Genomic DNA, 18,648 nt, shown 5'->3' with positions numbered 1-18,648 from the left:
GAGCTGGAGTGCTTCAGTGTACGTCCCAGGAGCAGGGCCCTCATTGCACTCTCTGGTAGGAGCTTTGCCCGTGGCTTGGGAGGGCCCCAACCCTGCGACACTGCTGCTGCCACCCCCTGTTAGAGAGGAATGATACATCACTTCCCTCCTGCGTGCCCTTGAGAGGTTATGGCTGCAAAGGTGCCCTTGTGTCTGTCTGAGATGGATCTGTCTAGATCTCTCGGAGAATGTGGCTTCAGAAGTTAATGCTTTAAAAACCTAAAGCAAGGGGAAAATACAGAATGTGTTTGCACTCACTTACTTCTCCAGGCTGTAAGGCAATTCACAGTTGACCCATCTCTTGTCTGTTCTTTGTATTCAAGTAGGCACCTTATGGCTCAAAAGTACACAGCTTCTGTAAGTCCTTAAAAGATAAATGCTATAAAAAAAACATAATTCTATGCAACTCACTCATTTGCATTATATTCTATATGGTGAAAGAATTAAACACTACAAAAATATCAAGAAATACACTGTAAATCTACAGAGAATAAAAATACCAGGTAGCTTTGTTTCCTTCAATTACTGTAGAACCAGCAGCATACAGAACTTCAGTGTAGTTAATACTGAGGGAGCTGGCAGAGGAGCTTGCCAAGCCGCTCTCCATCATTTACCAGCAGTCCTGGTCAACTGGGGAGGTCCCGGACGACTGGAGGCTTGCCAATGTGACTCCCATCTACAAGAAGGGCCAGAAGGAGGATCCGGGGAACTACAGGCCGGTCAGCCTGACCTCGGTGCTGGGGAAGATCATGGAGCGGTTCGTTTTGAGGGTGCTCACGAGCCATGTCCGGGACAACCAGGGGTTCAGGCCCAGCCAGCACGGGTTCATGGAAGGCAGGTCCTGCTTGACCAACCTGACCTCCTTCTATGACCAGGTGACCCACCTGGTGGATGAGGGAAAGGCAGTGGATGTGGTCTGCCTGGACTTCAGTAAAGCCTTTGACACTGTCTCCCACGGCATTCTCCTGGAGAAGCTGGCAGCTCACGGCCTAGACAGGTGCACTCTTCGCTGGGTAAAAAACTGGCTGGACGGCCGAGCCCAGAGAGTTGTGGTCAACAGAGTTAAATCCAGTTGGCGGCCGGTCACGAGCGGTGTTCCCCAGGGCTCAGTGCTGGGGCCGGTCCTGTTCAATATCTTTATCAATGATCTGGACGAGGGGATCGAGTGCTCCCTCAGTAAGTTTGCAGACGACATCAAGTTGGGTGGGAGTGTTGATCTGCTGGAGGGTAGGAAGGCTCTGCAGAGGGACCTGGACAGGCTGAATCAATGGGCTGAGGCCAACTGTATGAGATTCAACAAGGCCAAGTGCCAGGTCCTGCACTTCGGCCACAACATGGTGGTGTTGGGTTGCCAGTTGGACTCGATGATCTTAGAGGTCTTTTCCAACCTTAATGATTCTATAATAGCTTAACTTTTCCTTTTGCAAGATTATATTTGTATTATACTTGTTCTTCGTGATGCAGCTTCCTGTTTTTTTCCTATGTTACTCTCTTTTTCCAAAGTTCTAAATTAACATTCCCAAAGGCTTCAGCATGCATAGCACTTCAGATAGCTATTATATTTCAGGCTCTAGTTTTTCCTTGCTAGTGGTAGAAAAAGCCAGTCAGATAAGGAAAGTTACAGGAGGAACATAGGAAACAAGCTCAGCTCTTAGCTGGACTTGTAACTGTAATCTATCCCTTTACCCAACACCAGTCATTACAGAAGCCTGTCACTTACTTTTCCACTGCTGAGACAAGCAGAAGCCACAGTTTGCATGCAGAGACTAAAGCACCCTCTAACAGAAAAATCTGAGACCCCAAAAAACACAGTACAAGCAGTCAAGGCACTTTGTGTCACTCATTTTATTCCCATATACAAGCTGACACTACACTATTAAATACAGACAATACAGAAGCATTAAAAACAAATACTGTTTAAAAACTTTAAAAAACACATATTGCTTCAAGCTTAGATGGTATTTCCCTATAGTTTTTAAAGTGAATTCAGTGCTAACAATAGCTGAGGCAGCTTCCCATTCAACTGCACCCCTATTTTTATAGGGGCTACTGTCAAGGTGTTGAGTCAGGCTCCATATATGGCTTTGCTGCTGAGTGCAGTAACAGAGCTGGAAAATAAACTGGAACATCCAGGTTACCACACATAAGGCCCTCAGATTGCTAGCTTTTGGTCCCTATCACAGTAAAAAAAAAAGTCCGAGAGGCCTTTTAATTCAGTGGCACTGCATGATACCATTAAAAAAAAACAAACCCACAGAACAGGTACACTTCCCTACATGTTAAAAATGTGATTAAAATGTGCATTTGCTACCTGGATAACATTCTTTCTTACCAAAAATTCAGGTCTGTCGCTCAGTTTTGTTAAGTTTGGCTCTAAGTTTAGCTATCACCTTGACTAGCTCAGCTTCCAGTGAAAGTCTGTAATTTGTAGTTGCAAAGATGTGACAGCAGTGACTGAACAGACATGCTACTGTATTTTACAGGGACATTCTTATGCAGTTTTCATTGTAACATTTTACATTGTAAACACTAGTCTTCACAACACTATAGTTAAATTGCAGCATTACACATTGTAAGAGTCTCATTTCATTTAGCTAAGTACTTTCAGAAACAAAAAGGAGCAAACAGTTATTTTAATGAAGACTTTGGACAACTGAGTATTTACTGTGTTCTTACAAAGTTCTGCTTCTAAAACAGGAGTGAGAAGTGTTCATCACTTGGCTGAATTCAAGAGTCCATGCAAGACAAAGTTTAGAATTTCCTTAACTGATAGGGTGACATTTACTAGGTTTTATATTTTTAGTGAGTCCAATTTGATACAAAACAGCCACCTCCTGTAAGAATTTATGGAATATAGTTAAAGCTTTTACACTTGAAAAGTTCTGCTTTCCAAGTCAATTGGCTTTTCCTTTAACGTCAAAACACTAACAGTTTTCCAGACTTCAGCCTGGCATATGCCAAATATTTTGCATATACAACTTGCAGTGATCAGAACTATACTATTTCACATAGTCTAAGCAAACCTACTAGCCTTTTTTTAGTCCAATAATGCCCAAATGCAGGAAGGCTACCTGATTTGCAGAATAATTTACCCCTCACTTCAGGCATTATATTACTTAAACCAAGATAGTACCAACATAGCACCCAGGATTATTTTTAGCTACAGACCAGTTGAAAAAGCACAACAATGACTTACATGACCTGATTAGTCCACTACTGTCTTCTAGCAAATTGTTTTGGTGGGGAACAGCTCTTGACCAGACAAGGATAAGAACTAGATCATTTCCTCAATACACAGCAGCCTTGATGCTGTTGAAGGTTCTCATGCTCTGTAGAACACCTGAACAAGCCTGTTTGAGATGGTTTAAGTTTGGTACCCAGTATCCAAGGCAGAAGACATTTAAGCCTTCTATCATTATTGGAAAGACCAACATCTAATGGGAGATCCATCTTATCTGAAAATGGGTACTTAAGGCAGGCACATAGTCATCTTGGCTCCTCCATTCTCAGTGGGAACAGAGAACTGTAGAAAGCATGGCAAGATGAGTCAGGCCCTAGACAATCAAGGAAACTGTTTAATGTGACAAAATGCACTGAGGGCACAGTCCATCTGCTGTAGTTACATAAAGCCTACAAAATCTGGTGAGGAACAGGCAGTTTTTATTGAATAAGGCTGTTAAACACTACTGAGTTAGTGCTTTGATAGTGTTGTTCAAAGCTAGGGTGGATTTCTGAAGTGAAACAGCATCAGAAGCAACTTAAGCGTATTCAGAGCAGCTATTTAAAGAGGAAAACAGCATAGAAGAAATTAAAAGAATCTCGCGTGGAATAAAGGCATCCTCTGGAATAGTTTGCCTCAGTTTTGGGCACTGGTCTAAAGTTTTAGGAAGTTCTAGCCTGTGGTTTACTTAAAAGTTGGAATACAGTAATTTTGCTATGTTTAAAACATACTTAATCATACTTCGCATTCCCAGACTTAAAAAGTGTAAGATATCTAGTAGGGAGCCTGAACAAGAGTTGTCTGTATTTTACCTGCCTAAAAGGGAGGTAAAAATCAGATTATTATTTCATGGATTCTAGGACATCTTAATAAGATTAAAACTGAGTGTAATGAAACCTTTACCGATGTAATGTAATTAACACCAGGAGGCAGCAGTGCTTGGTCCCTTTGCATGATTACTGTCTTTCAATAACACTTACAATCAAACTTTTCACTAAGCACATAACTCAGTGTTGCAGTAGTAATTCTAGAGTCCTGCTTACTCACTGAGATTGTGGAATGAAGCTACGACTAGTGCAGGTTTCTGCTGAAGTGCAAGTGCACTTCCTGTGAGAAGGTGTCCAGTCTGCAAAACACAAGCTTCAAAACAGTTAAACTGAGATATAATATAACCAACATACATAACTAACACACAACACATCTGAACAAAACTCTGAAGCTCACAACTACAGCAATAATGTGCCTAAAGCTTAATTATCAAACTGAAAATATTAATTTACAGCAGCTTGAGGAAAAAAAAACACTGAGGATCTCACAAACAATCACTGTCTTACTATGTAGAAGTAGGACCTACAAAGTGAGAGTGTTTAAACTCCATTATATATTCTTGTTTACTAAAGGGTACCTCTCCTCCTTCCCCTAGCCCTCAACCCCCCTAGTGAGGAGTTCTGCACCAATTTTGAGAGGCAGAAAGCTTCCCAGGACTTCATCTACAAGTTTTATCAACATGATTTTCAAGTTTAAAACCTTTAACAGTATACTTGTACAATACCACCAAATGGAATGCATATTGCACTCTGACCCCCACTGAGCATAATAGATATTCTTAAGTGTTAAAAATAGACTTCACTAGACAGGAGCCAGCCCTCTGCTTCAATAAACTGGCATTTACATGATTAAGCGTAGAAGAAGTGTGACCACAAGATTAATACAGTGGTACAACTTGGTAGAACAAGCAACTGCTTATTGAGCAGCAGCTATCAGATAATGATTGTCTACATCAGTTATTTGGTACAACAGGCACAGCAACACAGCAAAACAATCCTGTTGCTGTTTCTTGCCCTGACAATTAGTAGTTTGTTCTAATGACCTTAGAAACAGCAATAAAAGTTAGCATCAGCAGATTCACTAATCAAACAAGGTTTTTTTGAAAGTTTCTATATATGGCCAATACTTGGTATTTGCCTGCCTAAATCATCTATGTTTATTAGTGCTGTACACTAGATCCACTGGCTTTCCTGTTGCCTGTCTTAATATACTTATTTTGGCAGAAGTATTAAATCACATAGTACTATAAATGCAAAGGCACCTCCATCGCACCTTTAAAGTCTTTCCCTGACAGCACCTCCTCGTGGCTTGGACTTTTAAAATAAGGGACAACAGATTATTTGTAACCAAGTTCAAAAAAGTGTTTGCTTTGACTCCCTGTGTGCTAAGGTTCCCCCCTCCCACTCCCAAAACAAGTCAACTGAAGCATTAGAAAGATTCCCAAAAGGGAAATTGTTTAAAAGTTTGGGTAGCTATATCTAAAAGCCTCTTCAAGTGTTATGGCTCCAACAATACACCCCACTGTGAGGTAGGTAGCCAAGATAAAAATATTTTAACAAATATTTTAACAGCTGGAAACTCCCTATAAAAACCTTGCATAAGTAGTTTGGTTCCTTGCACCAGTGTCCTGATATGCGTAACTTCTTTTGAAGATGCCTAAGGGAATCAAATTCACCGAGCTCTTGCTGAGTAGCATCTCATATACTCTGTCATCCAAGGGTTATCTGGTGGGGAGGGCTTTATTCGCCAAGCTTTCTCTGCTTCTGCTGATCGGACTCGCCTCTGAGAAAGCTTCCTTTTCTCCACTTGTCTCCTGTTCTTTGCTCGTAGAGCAGATTCATGAATCTAAAAGACCAGAGTTAGTATTACAGCAGGAAAACAGCCTAGGAACCCCCCCCAAGAAAGCTGAGGATCACTTTATATTTGTCCCAATACCCATCCCGAAGAAACAGGGTTTGCTAGCAAGATTATATTTTCTTCTTTCATTTGTACTACCAACAGAAGAGAAGCACAGAAATTTTTATTAAAAAATGCCTCAAATTCTATTCTGCATTATCTTTCCCACTTCACACTATTAAAAGATTCCAAAAATCTTGAGTGTTTCTCAATCTTACTCTGACATATTGTAAAAACCTCAATTCTTCTATTTGTACCATTTAAAATTCTTAAACATTCCTCAGTATGCCCAAGCATCCCTTAAAACCTAAGCCATAGTAGTAAGACTAATCCCTAGAGACTCCTTACTAGAGGCTGAAGAACTTTTGAGAACATGCTGCAGGCACACCTATATACATTTTTATATTAATAATCATATTTTCCCCAAATTTAATATTAAGAGACAGCATCTATGTTTGTTTGCTTCTATCTCCAGATTTAAAACACTGTCTCCCATCTAGGGAGTTACTTCCCCCAGTTAGGGGAAAGTAACACCTTTCAAACATTCAAGAGAATTGACCTAGCCAGGCAGTAAGTAGTCAGTTCCCACTTAAAGAAACATCCTTAGTGACAAAGCACTACATAATTGGAAGTGTTTCAGAAGCGTCCTGCCCATTCACTCCAGACTCAAGACCTGATATTAGGGGTTCTATAACTGTTTCAGCATAAAAGCCTTAGGAAATATAAATATCTCTGCTCAAGTCAGGCATCCACCTCTATTAGGCTTCAACATAAAGCACCAGTCAACTACTTCCACCACGGACCAAAGCTTACCAATCCAGTAACACTATCCATTACCAGGAAGGGCAGCTTCTTTCAAGAGCTGCAAGGCCCAGTTCCTCATTGAGCTGTCCGGGAAGGACAAGACTATGCTTCAAACCCCTTCCAAAACAGCCCAGCAGAAGTCAGCTCCATCTGACACATCAAGAACACCACCCATCTTAATCCTCAGGTATCTTGGGTCACAGATTCAGACTCGACATTAGTAGTAAGATAAAGACAAGACACTGGCAGGGATACATTAATGATTATGTTTTACCAGCCTAGGAGAGTTATAGAAAAGAAAGAAATAGATCTGTTGTAACACTCCAACCTTAGTGTTTCTTGCTAAGCCAGGAAACAGACCCCACTACTGCAGAATTCTGGTGCTGTCCATGAATTTTATTTGTGCTATTTTGCTAATATTTACACCAACCCTGCAATCCATCAGCCATCCGATAGACCATTCTGCTGCCAGCAAAAAGTTCCCTGCTGGCAACCTGCTGAAATGAGCTGCTAGACAGACATTTTAGCAGCAAAGCATTCGTACCTTCTCAGCGAGACTCCTATTCCTAGGGAGTGCCCCAGGAAAAGTCACTCTTTCACAGCATGAAAGTGTGTATAAACCAGTGTTTATACACCAGGTTTATTGCTAGAATTTTTTTTTTTTTTTTAGAATTTATTGCTAGAATCTTCATGCACTCAAATAAAGGCGTCCCTGAGAAGTTTTACCTAGATATTAGACATACGTCTTAACCAGGCACTAAGTAATCATTGCCCTTCAATGAAACAGAAGCTTTTACTTACTTCATTCGCTGAAGCAGAGGCACAGACATTATGAGTTTTCTGGCTTCCAGTATCTGTCTGTCTTTCTCCCCACCCATACAGAGCAAATGGATGTTTATTCTCCTTTGGTGCATCTGTCTTTTGAGGACTTTTGGCTGATCTTCGATCATTACGACTGGACAAGGCACTTCGACTCGGACGTCGTCCTATACGGCTGGTTTTGTCTGCTTCCTTTACAGAAGTGTGTTCTACAGTTTTTTCTTGCTCTTCCCTCTGCTGCTTTTCTTGCTCTTCCCTCTGCTGCTTTTCTTGCTCTTCTCTTTCTTTCTCTAAAGAAAAAAAAAGTTATGCTTTAAGCTCTCAATGACAACATATTAATGTCTGATTTGCACAGCCTCTCTTAATACATCATTGAAGCTGTGCTTTTTTTAGAAATGGAAGAAGTCATTACTTCCTTAGCAACAGATGTATACCTTGCTTAAATGCCTTCATTCTTTCTTTAGCGACTACAATATTTCCAAGCCCATCCCTCTGTACATGAGCTTTCATGTACTTAAACATGTCTTTCACTAGCAAGGCTACAGATAACCAATAGCTCCAGGCAGCATTTTAAAGACTGTTTCCGGTGATCTTCTGTCTTCACTATTTCATCCTTCCATCTTTCAGACAGCAAACAGATGGACTGCTGAATGCCATGTAGATGCTGCCAGCCAGTCAGAGATGAAGTCTGATAAGAGTATGTGCAATATTAAATCCCTTGTATTATAAGCTTCCACTGAAAGAAAAAAGTGATTCATTTTCAAGCTCCCTGATTATATATACATCTTGATTACCGTTTTCTGTTTATGGAGGAGAGTATGAAGCAAAGCCTTACAAAGTGATAGACATCACCCTTGCTATCTGTTCTGTGAAGTACGTTTTACGTTTAAAGTACCACATGCTACAGCAATACTCTCCGAGGCTCATTTCCCCCACACATGCTTTTTAAACCTTCCATAACAAGGGTCCAGCATTTGTCCTCCAGGCATTGGGTATGTAGAGTAGGGTTTGTGAGGGAGAATTTAAAGTCTGTATCATTGTTGATTTGCAGATGTAGATCAACACTGAAGGCTGAATCAGCATTATATAAGACTTTAATAAAAACACAGGGAAACACCTGTTTCATAAGATCCAATCTTCTTGCATTATAGAACTATGGAGGAACTAGTTTTCCTTTGTTTGTGGTGCCTCACAGCTAGCGCTCTTGACGCTTCCTGCATACTACTACTTATATGCAAAAGTTTGGGTCTTAGACTTCAGATGAAGGAAGCCAATATCTGGTATAGCACTGCAATACTTCGTAAATCTAAGAGAAAGGCTGGTGAGAAAGTAAGAAAGGCTATAAGTAAGCCTTACAATAAGGTTCTAAGTTGTTTTAAACAAGTCTGGTTTATAACGTCATTAAATATAGTAAAGTGAATGCCCATGGATAAGAATTACTGACTGGAAAAGAACCGCCAAAGATTTTTCCCACCTTTGAGATCTGTAAGGCGTTACAAACTGGTGACAAAAGGTCTTTAACTAGATTAGTATAAATCTAATCTAAACTAGTATCTTCATCAATGATCTGGACAAGGGGATTGAGTGCACCCTCAAAAAGTTTGCAGACGACACCAAGTTGGGCAGGAGTGTTGATCTGCTTGAGGGTAGCAAGGCTCTGCAGAGGGACCTGGACAGGCTGGATCGATGGGCTGAGGCCAATTGTATGAGGTTCAACAAGGCCAAGTACCTGGTGGGGTCCTGCACTTGGGTCACAACAACCCCATGCAACTCTACAGGCTCAGGGAAGAGTGGCTGGAAAGCTGCCCAGAGGAAAAGGACCTGGAGGTGTTGGTCAACAGCCAGCTGAACATGAGCCTGCAGTGTGCCCAGGTGGCCAATGGCATCCTGGCCTGTATCAGAAATAGTGTGGCCAGCAGGAGTAGGGAAGTGATCATGCCCCTGTACTTGGCACTGGTGAGGCCGCACCTCGAATCCTGTGTTCAGTTTTGGGCCCCTCACTACAAGGGCATTGAGGTGCTGGAGCATGTCCAGAGGAGGGCAACGAAGCTGGTGAAGGGTCTGAAGAGCAAGTCTTATGAGGAGCGGCTGAGGGAACTGGGGTTGTTTAGCTTGAAGAAAAGGAGGCTCAGGGGAGACCTTATTGCTCTCTACAACTACCTGACAGGAGGTTGTAGTGAGGTGGGTATCGGTCTCTTTTCCCAAGTGAAAAATGATTGGACAAGAGGAAACAGCCTCAAGTTGCACCAGGGGAGGTTTATACTGGATATTAGGAAAAATTTCTTCAGTGAAAGTGTTGTCAAGCATTGGAACAGGCTGCCCAGGGAAGTGGTTGTGTCACCATCCCTGGAGGTGGTGCTTAGGGACATGGTTTAGTGATGGACTTGGTAGTGCTAGGTTAACAATTGGACTTGATGATCTTAAAGGTCTTTTTCAACCTAAACGATTCTATGATTCTATAATGATTCTAATCAAATATACTGCTTATAGTACATTAGTGAAATATGACTTTGGAAAAAAGTAAATACACAGAACCCTGTTTCAGTTTTTCATTCTGCAAATCTTCAACAGTAGTGTAGACAAATTGGAGGTGTATGCTAGACACTGAGCATGACCCCTAAGCGTTGTGGGCACAAGCAGACATTGTGATCTGAAGTCTGTGACTTTTAGGCCAACCATGCCTTTTATATAAAAGGCAACTAAAGCCTTTTATTAATCTAACAGCACAGCAGTCCACTAGTAAATGATTTTCAAGTGTCTACCTTTGAGCACTAGATGCTGCCTTCTGCTAGACACACACAGTGATACATTCAAACTCTGCTGACAAAGATGCTCACTTGCAAGTTTTCTGCCACACCATCTATCTCTGGTTGTGGTAGGGACCAGGTGCAAGCGACCTCTGTTGCAAGTCTCAGCGCTTTCAGCCACCACCAGTATATACTGGTGCGTACAGAGGGAGTTCCTCCACTGGTGTAGGGGGTTCATCTAGTTTAAGGCTTGCTTACAGATTGAGAGGTTGACCACAAACAAGTAGAACAAATTTTATCTAAGTGTATTCATTAAAAGCAGAAGGGCTTGCCAATCCTTTGACACAATAGCAATCATTCTTGCTAATTGCTATGATTTAGCTAGTCAAGCAAGTACATGCCCAGTCTGACACTGTTTAATTTCATTCCTGCATCCATCCAGCTCTGACGAAATGGAAGTTACCTGCCTGGCACACTGGTTAAGCATCCAGTTGAGCATCCATTTACTCTTGCACTCACTTTGTGCTTGTAGGGTAAAGACATGAAGACTTGCGACATGCCCCAGCGTTCCTATACAGCAATCCTCATACTCTCTTGCTAGCTGTTAGTCTTGCTAGCATGTTTTGTACTTGCTGCCAACCAGCACAGAGGCCCTGATGCTGGACCCTATTCAGGCTAGCCTATACATGCTGTGCAGGTTCAGCATTCAGCTACAGATGATACTGCAGTACAGCTGAGTATTTGGTTAAGAGTAGCCAGCAGTGTTAAAGTATTTGGAGCTGTATTTGTTAAGAATTCAGTTGAGTGTCCTCACAAAACAACCAAGAGGAGTAGTCAAGGCCAAAGGAGCAACACAGTGAGAACAAAAAAAAAGGCCAGATGAATTTCACATATCTAAATATTGGGTGCACAAAGTTTCAGTCATTATAGCCAAGGCTGGACAAAAAGCAAGCAGCAGTGACCTCAACATGGTAAAAGACCTGCTTTGCATAGCATCCTGGGCTCTGGGACACACAGCTTCACCTCTAACAAGGCAGCTCATTCATCACAGCTGCAACAAGCAGCACAGCACTATCCCCTTGCAAAATATTATCCATGCATCTCTCTACACAGCCCACTCCTGCAAAAGGACTGGCTAGGTTCCCTTCTGTGTAAGAGGCCATTATCAGAAGGAAACACTGTTTCAACAGGAGACATATTGCTGTCAATTCTGAAACAGGAGTGCTTTTATTTTGGGAAGCTGTTCCATCCTCCGTTCAAGGGAAAATGGCATCTTCCTTCTCTGCAAAGGAGAATGGAGCAACATGGAGTTCATGAGCAGCAGAGGTGCCATTTAGAGACTTAAAAATACAGGAAAGTGGGGACTCTGCAATTGCATGGATACTCCAGCTTTAAGATACTACTTCAAGGCAACAGCCATGCCTGGGGATGCTGCTCACTAGGAAACAGTTCCAGCTGGTGCAGAAATGATTGAGCCAGCTTGTCCCAAAATAGCAATAAAAGCAGATGGGTAAATGGCACACAGAGTTCTGCACACAGTCTTACAGTAAATGCTGTATGCCAGAGTGTACTATAGCACCTTATGAGCACCTGCTATTAGAGCAGGTATTTCAATGAATTCACTCCTACAGTGTATTTATACAGAAGTCATTTGGTGAAGGCACAAGGCAGGTATCTTTCACAGTTATTTAAGCATCTTTTTTAAAACTATAGTTTATATCCAAGCCATTTTGTTAGGCACCCCTTTTCACAGGAAGGTAGAAAAGCAGCAGTTGATAGCAATGAAGGAGTTAGACCCAGCTGCTCAGGGAGCCCAACCACCAGCAACACCTACCCATCTCCTTCCCATGCAGTGTGCCAGCTCCAGCAGACAGAGGAAATTGAACTGACTGGCTGCAGCATTACAGGGATTAAACAGAAGAGGGAAAAAGCTAGGAACATTTAAAACTGCATCATGGACGCAAAGCAGAGCACACTGGACAGGAGGGGATTAAGTGCTTAGCAGGCAGAGCAAGGCTGCCAGGCCCACCCAATATTGCTGTTGAAAGCTCCTGCCCAGAAGCAGTCACTTAACCCTGCTGCATTGCCCAGCTTGCAAAACAGCTCCCCTGCAGGGCTCAAGCAGGAAAAGCTCAAGTGGAGCTTTTCTCCCTCCCATAGTACCGAATGCTCTACAAGGCAGACCGGAATCCCATTCCAAAGGCTCTGCTGACTTACTAGAAGTATCAAAACCTTCTGATTAGACCCACAGGTCCTAGGGATCAACACTATTATCTCTATATAGGGATGTTTGCTCCTTATAGTGCTACCTCAGCTTCAGGAGAAGCCCCTTGTGCTTAAACTGCCACAGGCAGAACTCAGAGTTTCCTACTTTAGTACAAATGCCTCTCCAAACAGGACAGGTCTCCAAGGCCTCTTGAAGGGGGCATATACTCAGTTGTGGGTATGAACTGACAACAGCTGGGTAGAAAGTAGTTGCTACAGCTGAAACATTGCTACATCATTGCTTCAAGACAGTTCCTGTATAAGGCAGTACTGGAGCTACCAGCAACACAGCAGTTCAGAGTTGATTAGATTCACATAAGCTTCATCTGCAGCAGCATTCAGAAAGCAGTGACTGGCTTGGCTTGATAGCAGAGCTTGTTTCCAAGCAAAAAAAATGGAGCAACTTTGAATCACAGTACTATAAACCCCTAAACTGACACTATTGCCTTCTTCCCCCACCACAAGCTACCCCTTCCCATGCTCCTGGGCCAGCAAATACACCTGCCACGTCACAGCAGACAAGATCAGGGAACAAGTTTGGAATTGGATCTTCTACTGAGTTGCACTAATCCAGATCAGTCACTTTCCAACTACTGTGTGGCAACTGCTTTGATACCAGCTTGTCACTGCTGTCATGTAAGACCTCTGCACAAAAATGCTGAAGGCAAAATAGCAATAAGGATTGAAAGATGCCTTCATCCTGCATGTGTGTGCAGCAGTATCATTTCACAAGCAACAGGTCTGACAGCAATGCTGCTGCCAAGAACTCTAGTCTTTCACTTACCAGCCCACTGGGTTCTGTTGACAGTTTTGAGGGTGTGTCAACTAGACCAGTTGATTTAAGTCACAATTTTGTTGGATTATGTTTAAAGCACATCTGTGCCTGGGCACGTTCTACAGAACAGTCCCACAAGCAGTTGGCCAGAAGGAATTAACCCAAAGTTGCCACCAAGCACACCTTAGTATCACTCAGCTATAGCTTAAGCATGAGATACAGCAACAACGCATTTGTTCTACATGCTACCTCAGGTGTTCACGTTGGTAGTACTTTAGACCAACACCACTAAACCTTAAAGTCAAGCTGCATACATCAGCTTTCTCTACACACATCAGAAGCATTTACAAATGCACACAGGCTCATCTTAATGAGGGAAAGAAGCAACCGTGGCCACAAACACCATTACAAATTGGCTTTACCTCAGATGCTAGGCAATATTAGTGCTGGCCAAACATACTTGGCCACAAGCACTGTCGATACCACTCAGCCAGAAATTAGGTTCCCTACAGAACAGAGACAAGCAGCAGTAGCCAGGTAACAACCAGGATGCTGCAGCATGTGGGTGGATGTCAGATTCAGAAGACAAAAGATGTCATCAACATGAGCACACTCAGCTACCCCCACAGCACTTCAGTGTAATTAAGTTCTTCCAGTAAAAAGCAGTTGAATAATGGAAGATTTACAGAGTGGTAATTTCTATGTTATCTCCTCTGCATGTTTTAATTAGCCAGCTGCTAAGCAAAAGAAAAAATCCTTATAACTGTCCAATACTGAATGAGTTGCTTGCTTACATATTAGTGTACACACTAATATACAATAAATTACCACTTAATCCAGCTGCCTAAGCAGAGTTGTTTTCAGTCCTTTTGCTAAGGACTTGCAAAGCTCTTAAATACTGGCAGAACTTAGAAAAACATTTATCCTAAGCCACTTGGCAAAGAAATGCATGTTAGGTAGAGATTCTTCTCCCATTATAAGCATAAAATAGCAAGGACCTAACAGAACATTACGTATTCCCTTACAGCAGCCATGGCAAAATTGCAGCAGCTATAGAAGCACAATTGCCCAAAACCCCATAGATCAACAGGCCACTATTGCTCCACAGTCCCTTTGCCACTGGGATACAGTAAGTGAGGACACAACTATAGATGCACTGGATAGTCACTCACCACAGAGAGAGACTGCATGAGCAGCACATCCACAGCTATCAAGCTTTTATCCACTGCCAAAACTGACCCTACCAGGCCTCCAAGTAACTCCAGCCAGCTCTCTTCCCAGAGAGAAGTCAGGGAGAGCAGCAGGGAACAGACCAAGGACTGAGCAGAGTGGCCCGGCCAGCAGCCTCTAGCCCTGGCAACTGCCAGTCCCACCTAGAATGTACCTGCTCCACCCCGCTGGCTCAATGAGCAGAATGAAATTCTGGTCCCTACCACAACTGCCCAAGACTGGCACATGTTCAAAGTGCATCAGAAAAGGTGGAAGTGCCAAGTTCCAAGAGCAGCTTCAGCAGCTTCCACCCTCCTCTCACTCGAAGTCAAGCCTTTAGACTGCTCATCAGAACACATCACCTTTTCCCATGCAACCATTCCCTCCTCTTTTGCATTTCCTTAGTGCTTTTTCTCACCAAGATGCTACATACTTACTTCTTCCACATACTCCCCAGTATAACTGGGGACCTGTTTGAGGAAAGCAAGATTAGACCCACTAATACTTTGTTACATACTAGTTAACTGGGGTGTGTCCACCACTGCACAGAGCTTTGGAGAGGTGGAGTGCATTACCCCAGCAGCCAGCAGATGTGTGCACCCTCACATGGGAGCTGGGTCCACAGGCCCACCCAGCCGTGAGGACTACAGCTCACTGCAAAACCCCACATCACTAGCATGCTCTCAAACACCAGGCCTCTCAAACAGATGACAGCATAGCTAAAGCTTTTGCATAACACGGTATTCTTAATGACAATGAATGCAGTTTAACCTTGAATATCAGAATACAGATCATTCAGGTAAGGTCAGGCCCCAAGGGACATTGAAACAGATTAATTAGTCTCCCCACTCCAAACAAGCACATCTAACCCAAGAACAACCCCCAGGCAGCATGAAGCTTAACTAAACAATTCAAGGATTTTCCCTGCTACTGTGCAACATACAGACAGCCGATTCAAAATACATTGCAAAACACCAACCAATGGCTGCCAGATAAAGTTTTCTTTCATTATAGGTAAGAGACAATATCCTATGGGATAAAAAAATACCAACTTTGGAAGCTTGACAGTGTTGTTACCTGTCTACATACTCTGCACAGTGAATTCTTGAGACATTATAAGGCAAGATATGCTAGAAGAGAGCAAAATACTATTAGCTCTGCACCTGCTCAAGCCTACAGAGTTGTCTGCACTCAGCCACAAACCCAAGACTAAACCCCAGGTAGCGTTAAAAACCAAGTGTTCAGCTGAGACAGATTACGCGTGCAGGTCCAGGAAAGCCACGGTGTTAAGTGCCGGCCACTGGCACCCAGTCCAACTTGCTGCTGCCCCTGCTTTTGCCAGAGAACCTGCTTATATAATGGCAGAGATGCTCTGCTCCCATGGCAACAGTTTACATAAGTGGCTGTGACTCAGGATGAGAGTTGCCACCACTTGGCTCTTTAAAGAGACGCCTCCGATGCCGCAGCTACGGCTTCTCTGCAGGCCTAGCGAGGACCCGGTTAATGGCACTTTATTGCCTTCAGTCAGGAAGGGCGAGCACTTCGGAAAGTCACTGGGGCCCCAGCTGATGAGAGGTTTCACCCCCGAGCCCTCGCTGGCCTGGTGTTTGGAGGGCACCGAGCGGGAAGCCTGGCACACGCCCCCCGGCTGTCTGACGCGAACACCGACGCCTGCTTTCCTCAGCACTGGCCCCGCAGCCCCACCGTCCTCCCTCAGGTGCCCCCGGGCCGGGCCCCTGCAGACACCTCCGCCCCGGGGGCGGGTAAGACGAGCAAAGCAGAGGCCGGCCGGACGCCCCCCGCACGGTCACCCCGCGGGGTCCGGGCGCCGCCGGGGAGCTAGGAGCGGCGGCCCACACCTCGCCAGGGCCACCTGGACGGAGCCATCTTTGACGCCCCCCGCAGAAGAGGGGGCAGGGCCCGCCTGGCCTCTGATGGCGGGCAGCACGGCCCCGCCGGAGGGGAGCCGGGGCTCGGACCGCAGGCCCGCGCCCCCGAGCTCACCGGAGACACCCCCCCCCTCCGCCGCCGCCATTGCCCCCGTTCCGTACCGGGACTCGCTCGTCCCGCCTCGCTCGGCGCTGGCGCCGCCGCCTCCTCTTCCTCCTGCGCGGCCGCGGGGCTGCCGGCGCCCGGTGGGGAGGGTGACCCGGCGGTGCTGCCGCCGCCGCTGCCGCCGCCGCTGTCCTGCTCCCAGCCGTCCCACAGCCAGGGCCGGTGCGCCTGCTCCAGGAGGCGGCGGCTGAGGCGGTAGCGCAGCAGCTCCAGGTAGCAGGCGCCGCACGACTCCCACTTGGGCTCCTTGAAGCGCTTCATGTACTCCGTCTTCACGCGCCGCGCCGGCACCACCATGGCGGGACCGGGATCCGCCGCCGCCGGGATCCGCCGCCGGCCGAGCCCGCCCCCTCCCGCTGCAACGTTTAAATCCAAACAGCGGCGCTCGGCCCCGCCCCCGCCCACCCCGCACCAATCGCGGCGCGCCGCCGCCACCGCCCCCTCCCCAACCACCACCACCGTGCTGGCGTCAGGGCGCGCGCGGGCCCGTCACGCGGGAACGCCACGGGGGGACGGGGAGGAGGGAAGGGGGCGCCACCGCTCCCAGCGGGCACCGCGCTGCCCAGCGGGGGGTGACACAGCGACGTGAAATGGAAATGAGATGAGACGAAAAGAAAATAAACCAAAACAGAATAAAATAAATAAATTAAATTAAATTAAATTAAAATAAAAAAAAAAATTAAAATAAAACAAACCGAAGCACGGGGCTCCGCCGGAGCAGGGCCCTGCACGCCGCCCCGGCACCGAGGGCCCCCTCTGCCCCGCAGCCCCCTCACCTGCGCTGCCGTCCCCCGCACCAGGGCGAGCCCTGGCCGGGCCAGAACGGGGCGAGGGCGACCACGAAGCCGGGCGCCCTCCAGATGCCGCCCGCTGCGGCTGGGCCTGGGCGGCGGGGTGCTGGAGCCTGGGCGCCTCCCCGGCACCGGCTGAGGCGGGAAACCCGTCCTGCCCTGCGCCTGCCAGGGGGTATTTAAAACCAGAGAGTGCAGTGCAGCGCGTCAGAATTAATGCGTTTGCCCCAGCAATCCCTTTTCTGTGCCAGAGCACGGCAGGGGTAGTTGCTGATTTAAGCGCCGTTTCTGCAAGACAAAAGAGACGGGGAGCAGGAGGGGGCCTGCCGAGGGGAGGCAACGGCGCCTGCGACAAGAGGGGCCTCTCTCCATTTTGCATTAATCTGCTTTAAAAACCCATCTCCCGCGAACGCCAGAACAGGATTGGCGGAATCCAGCCCTGCGCTGGGCGGCCCGGGAAATGAAGCGCTCCGGCGGTACACGCAGAAAAGAGGGCGGCCTCGGCAGCCGGCGTTGCCCTCCCGCACCTGCACCGAGACGGGGCCGCGCCGCCGCTCTCCGCCAACGGGCTGCGCCCCTCGGCCCGTGAGCGCTTTCTGGGCATTTCCTTCTCTCCCGCAGGCCGTATTTAAGGCGTCGCACCCCAATCCTGCCCCTCCGGGCTGTGATTGTCCCGGGGAGGGTTGCAGCGGTGCCATCGCCACCGCATGGCGCGGGCTTCACACACCCCTCTGAGAGGAGACAGCCCGGTACCCCTCCTCCGGCCCCAAACCTCTGGCCGACAGGTTGCCAACGCCCCGGTTTGGGTAGCTGCCAGCGGGCTTCCCCCCCGCAGCACGCCGCAGGGCTCTGCACAGCGGCTCTCCGGCCGCCGCTCCGGCCGCCGCTCCGACACACGGGGGCACTGACGGATTTTCAGACACAGTTGTAGGAAACGACTTTTTTTTTTTTTTTTAATAAGGAGGCAAACGGTGTTTTTCCCTTGCTTCACCTTGTGCCTCCCCTAACTGGCCCAAATGAAAAAACGCAAGCTGACACGGATACCCCGGATGGAAAATGCTGGCCCAGACTGTTCAGTGTAACAAAAGTGCAGGTGGCTTTAAAGTGAGGGGACCGTGGTTATACACAGCACCTCTGCCTGCGCAGCAGATTGATGCAATCCCTGAAACAGCTAATATAACCAGACTGGTTTAGTTTAAT

General features: G+C 46.2%; 1 protein-coding gene across 1 annotated transcript; it reads right to left on the bottom strand.

Moving 5' to 3' along the window:
• Window positions 1-69: 69 nt before the first annotated feature.
• CCSAP (centriole, cilia and spindle associated protein) lies at window positions 70-18,648 on the bottom strand. Its single transcript, XM_075146448.1, has 3 exons — window positions 16,654-18,648; window positions 7,589-7,896; window positions 70-5,932 (listed from the first exon to the last, which is right to left on the bottom strand). Exons 1-3 carry the CDS (start codon window positions 16,952-16,954, stop codon window positions 5,759-5,761), a joined length of 783 nt encoding a protein of 260 aa, XP_075002549.1. The 5' UTR covers window positions 16,955-18,648; the 3' UTR covers window positions 70-5,758.

The sequence above is a fragment of the Calonectris borealis genome, chromosome 3 (genome assembly GCF_964195595.1).
Source record: "Calonectris borealis chromosome 3, bCalBor7.hap1.2, whole genome shotgun sequence".
Classification (NCBI taxonomy): domain Eukaryota; kingdom Metazoa; phylum Chordata; class Aves; order Procellariiformes; family Procellariidae; genus Calonectris; species Calonectris borealis.
The sequence above is the reverse complement of the archived record's forward strand: the minus strand, read 5'-3'. Positions and strand labels throughout refer to the sequence as shown.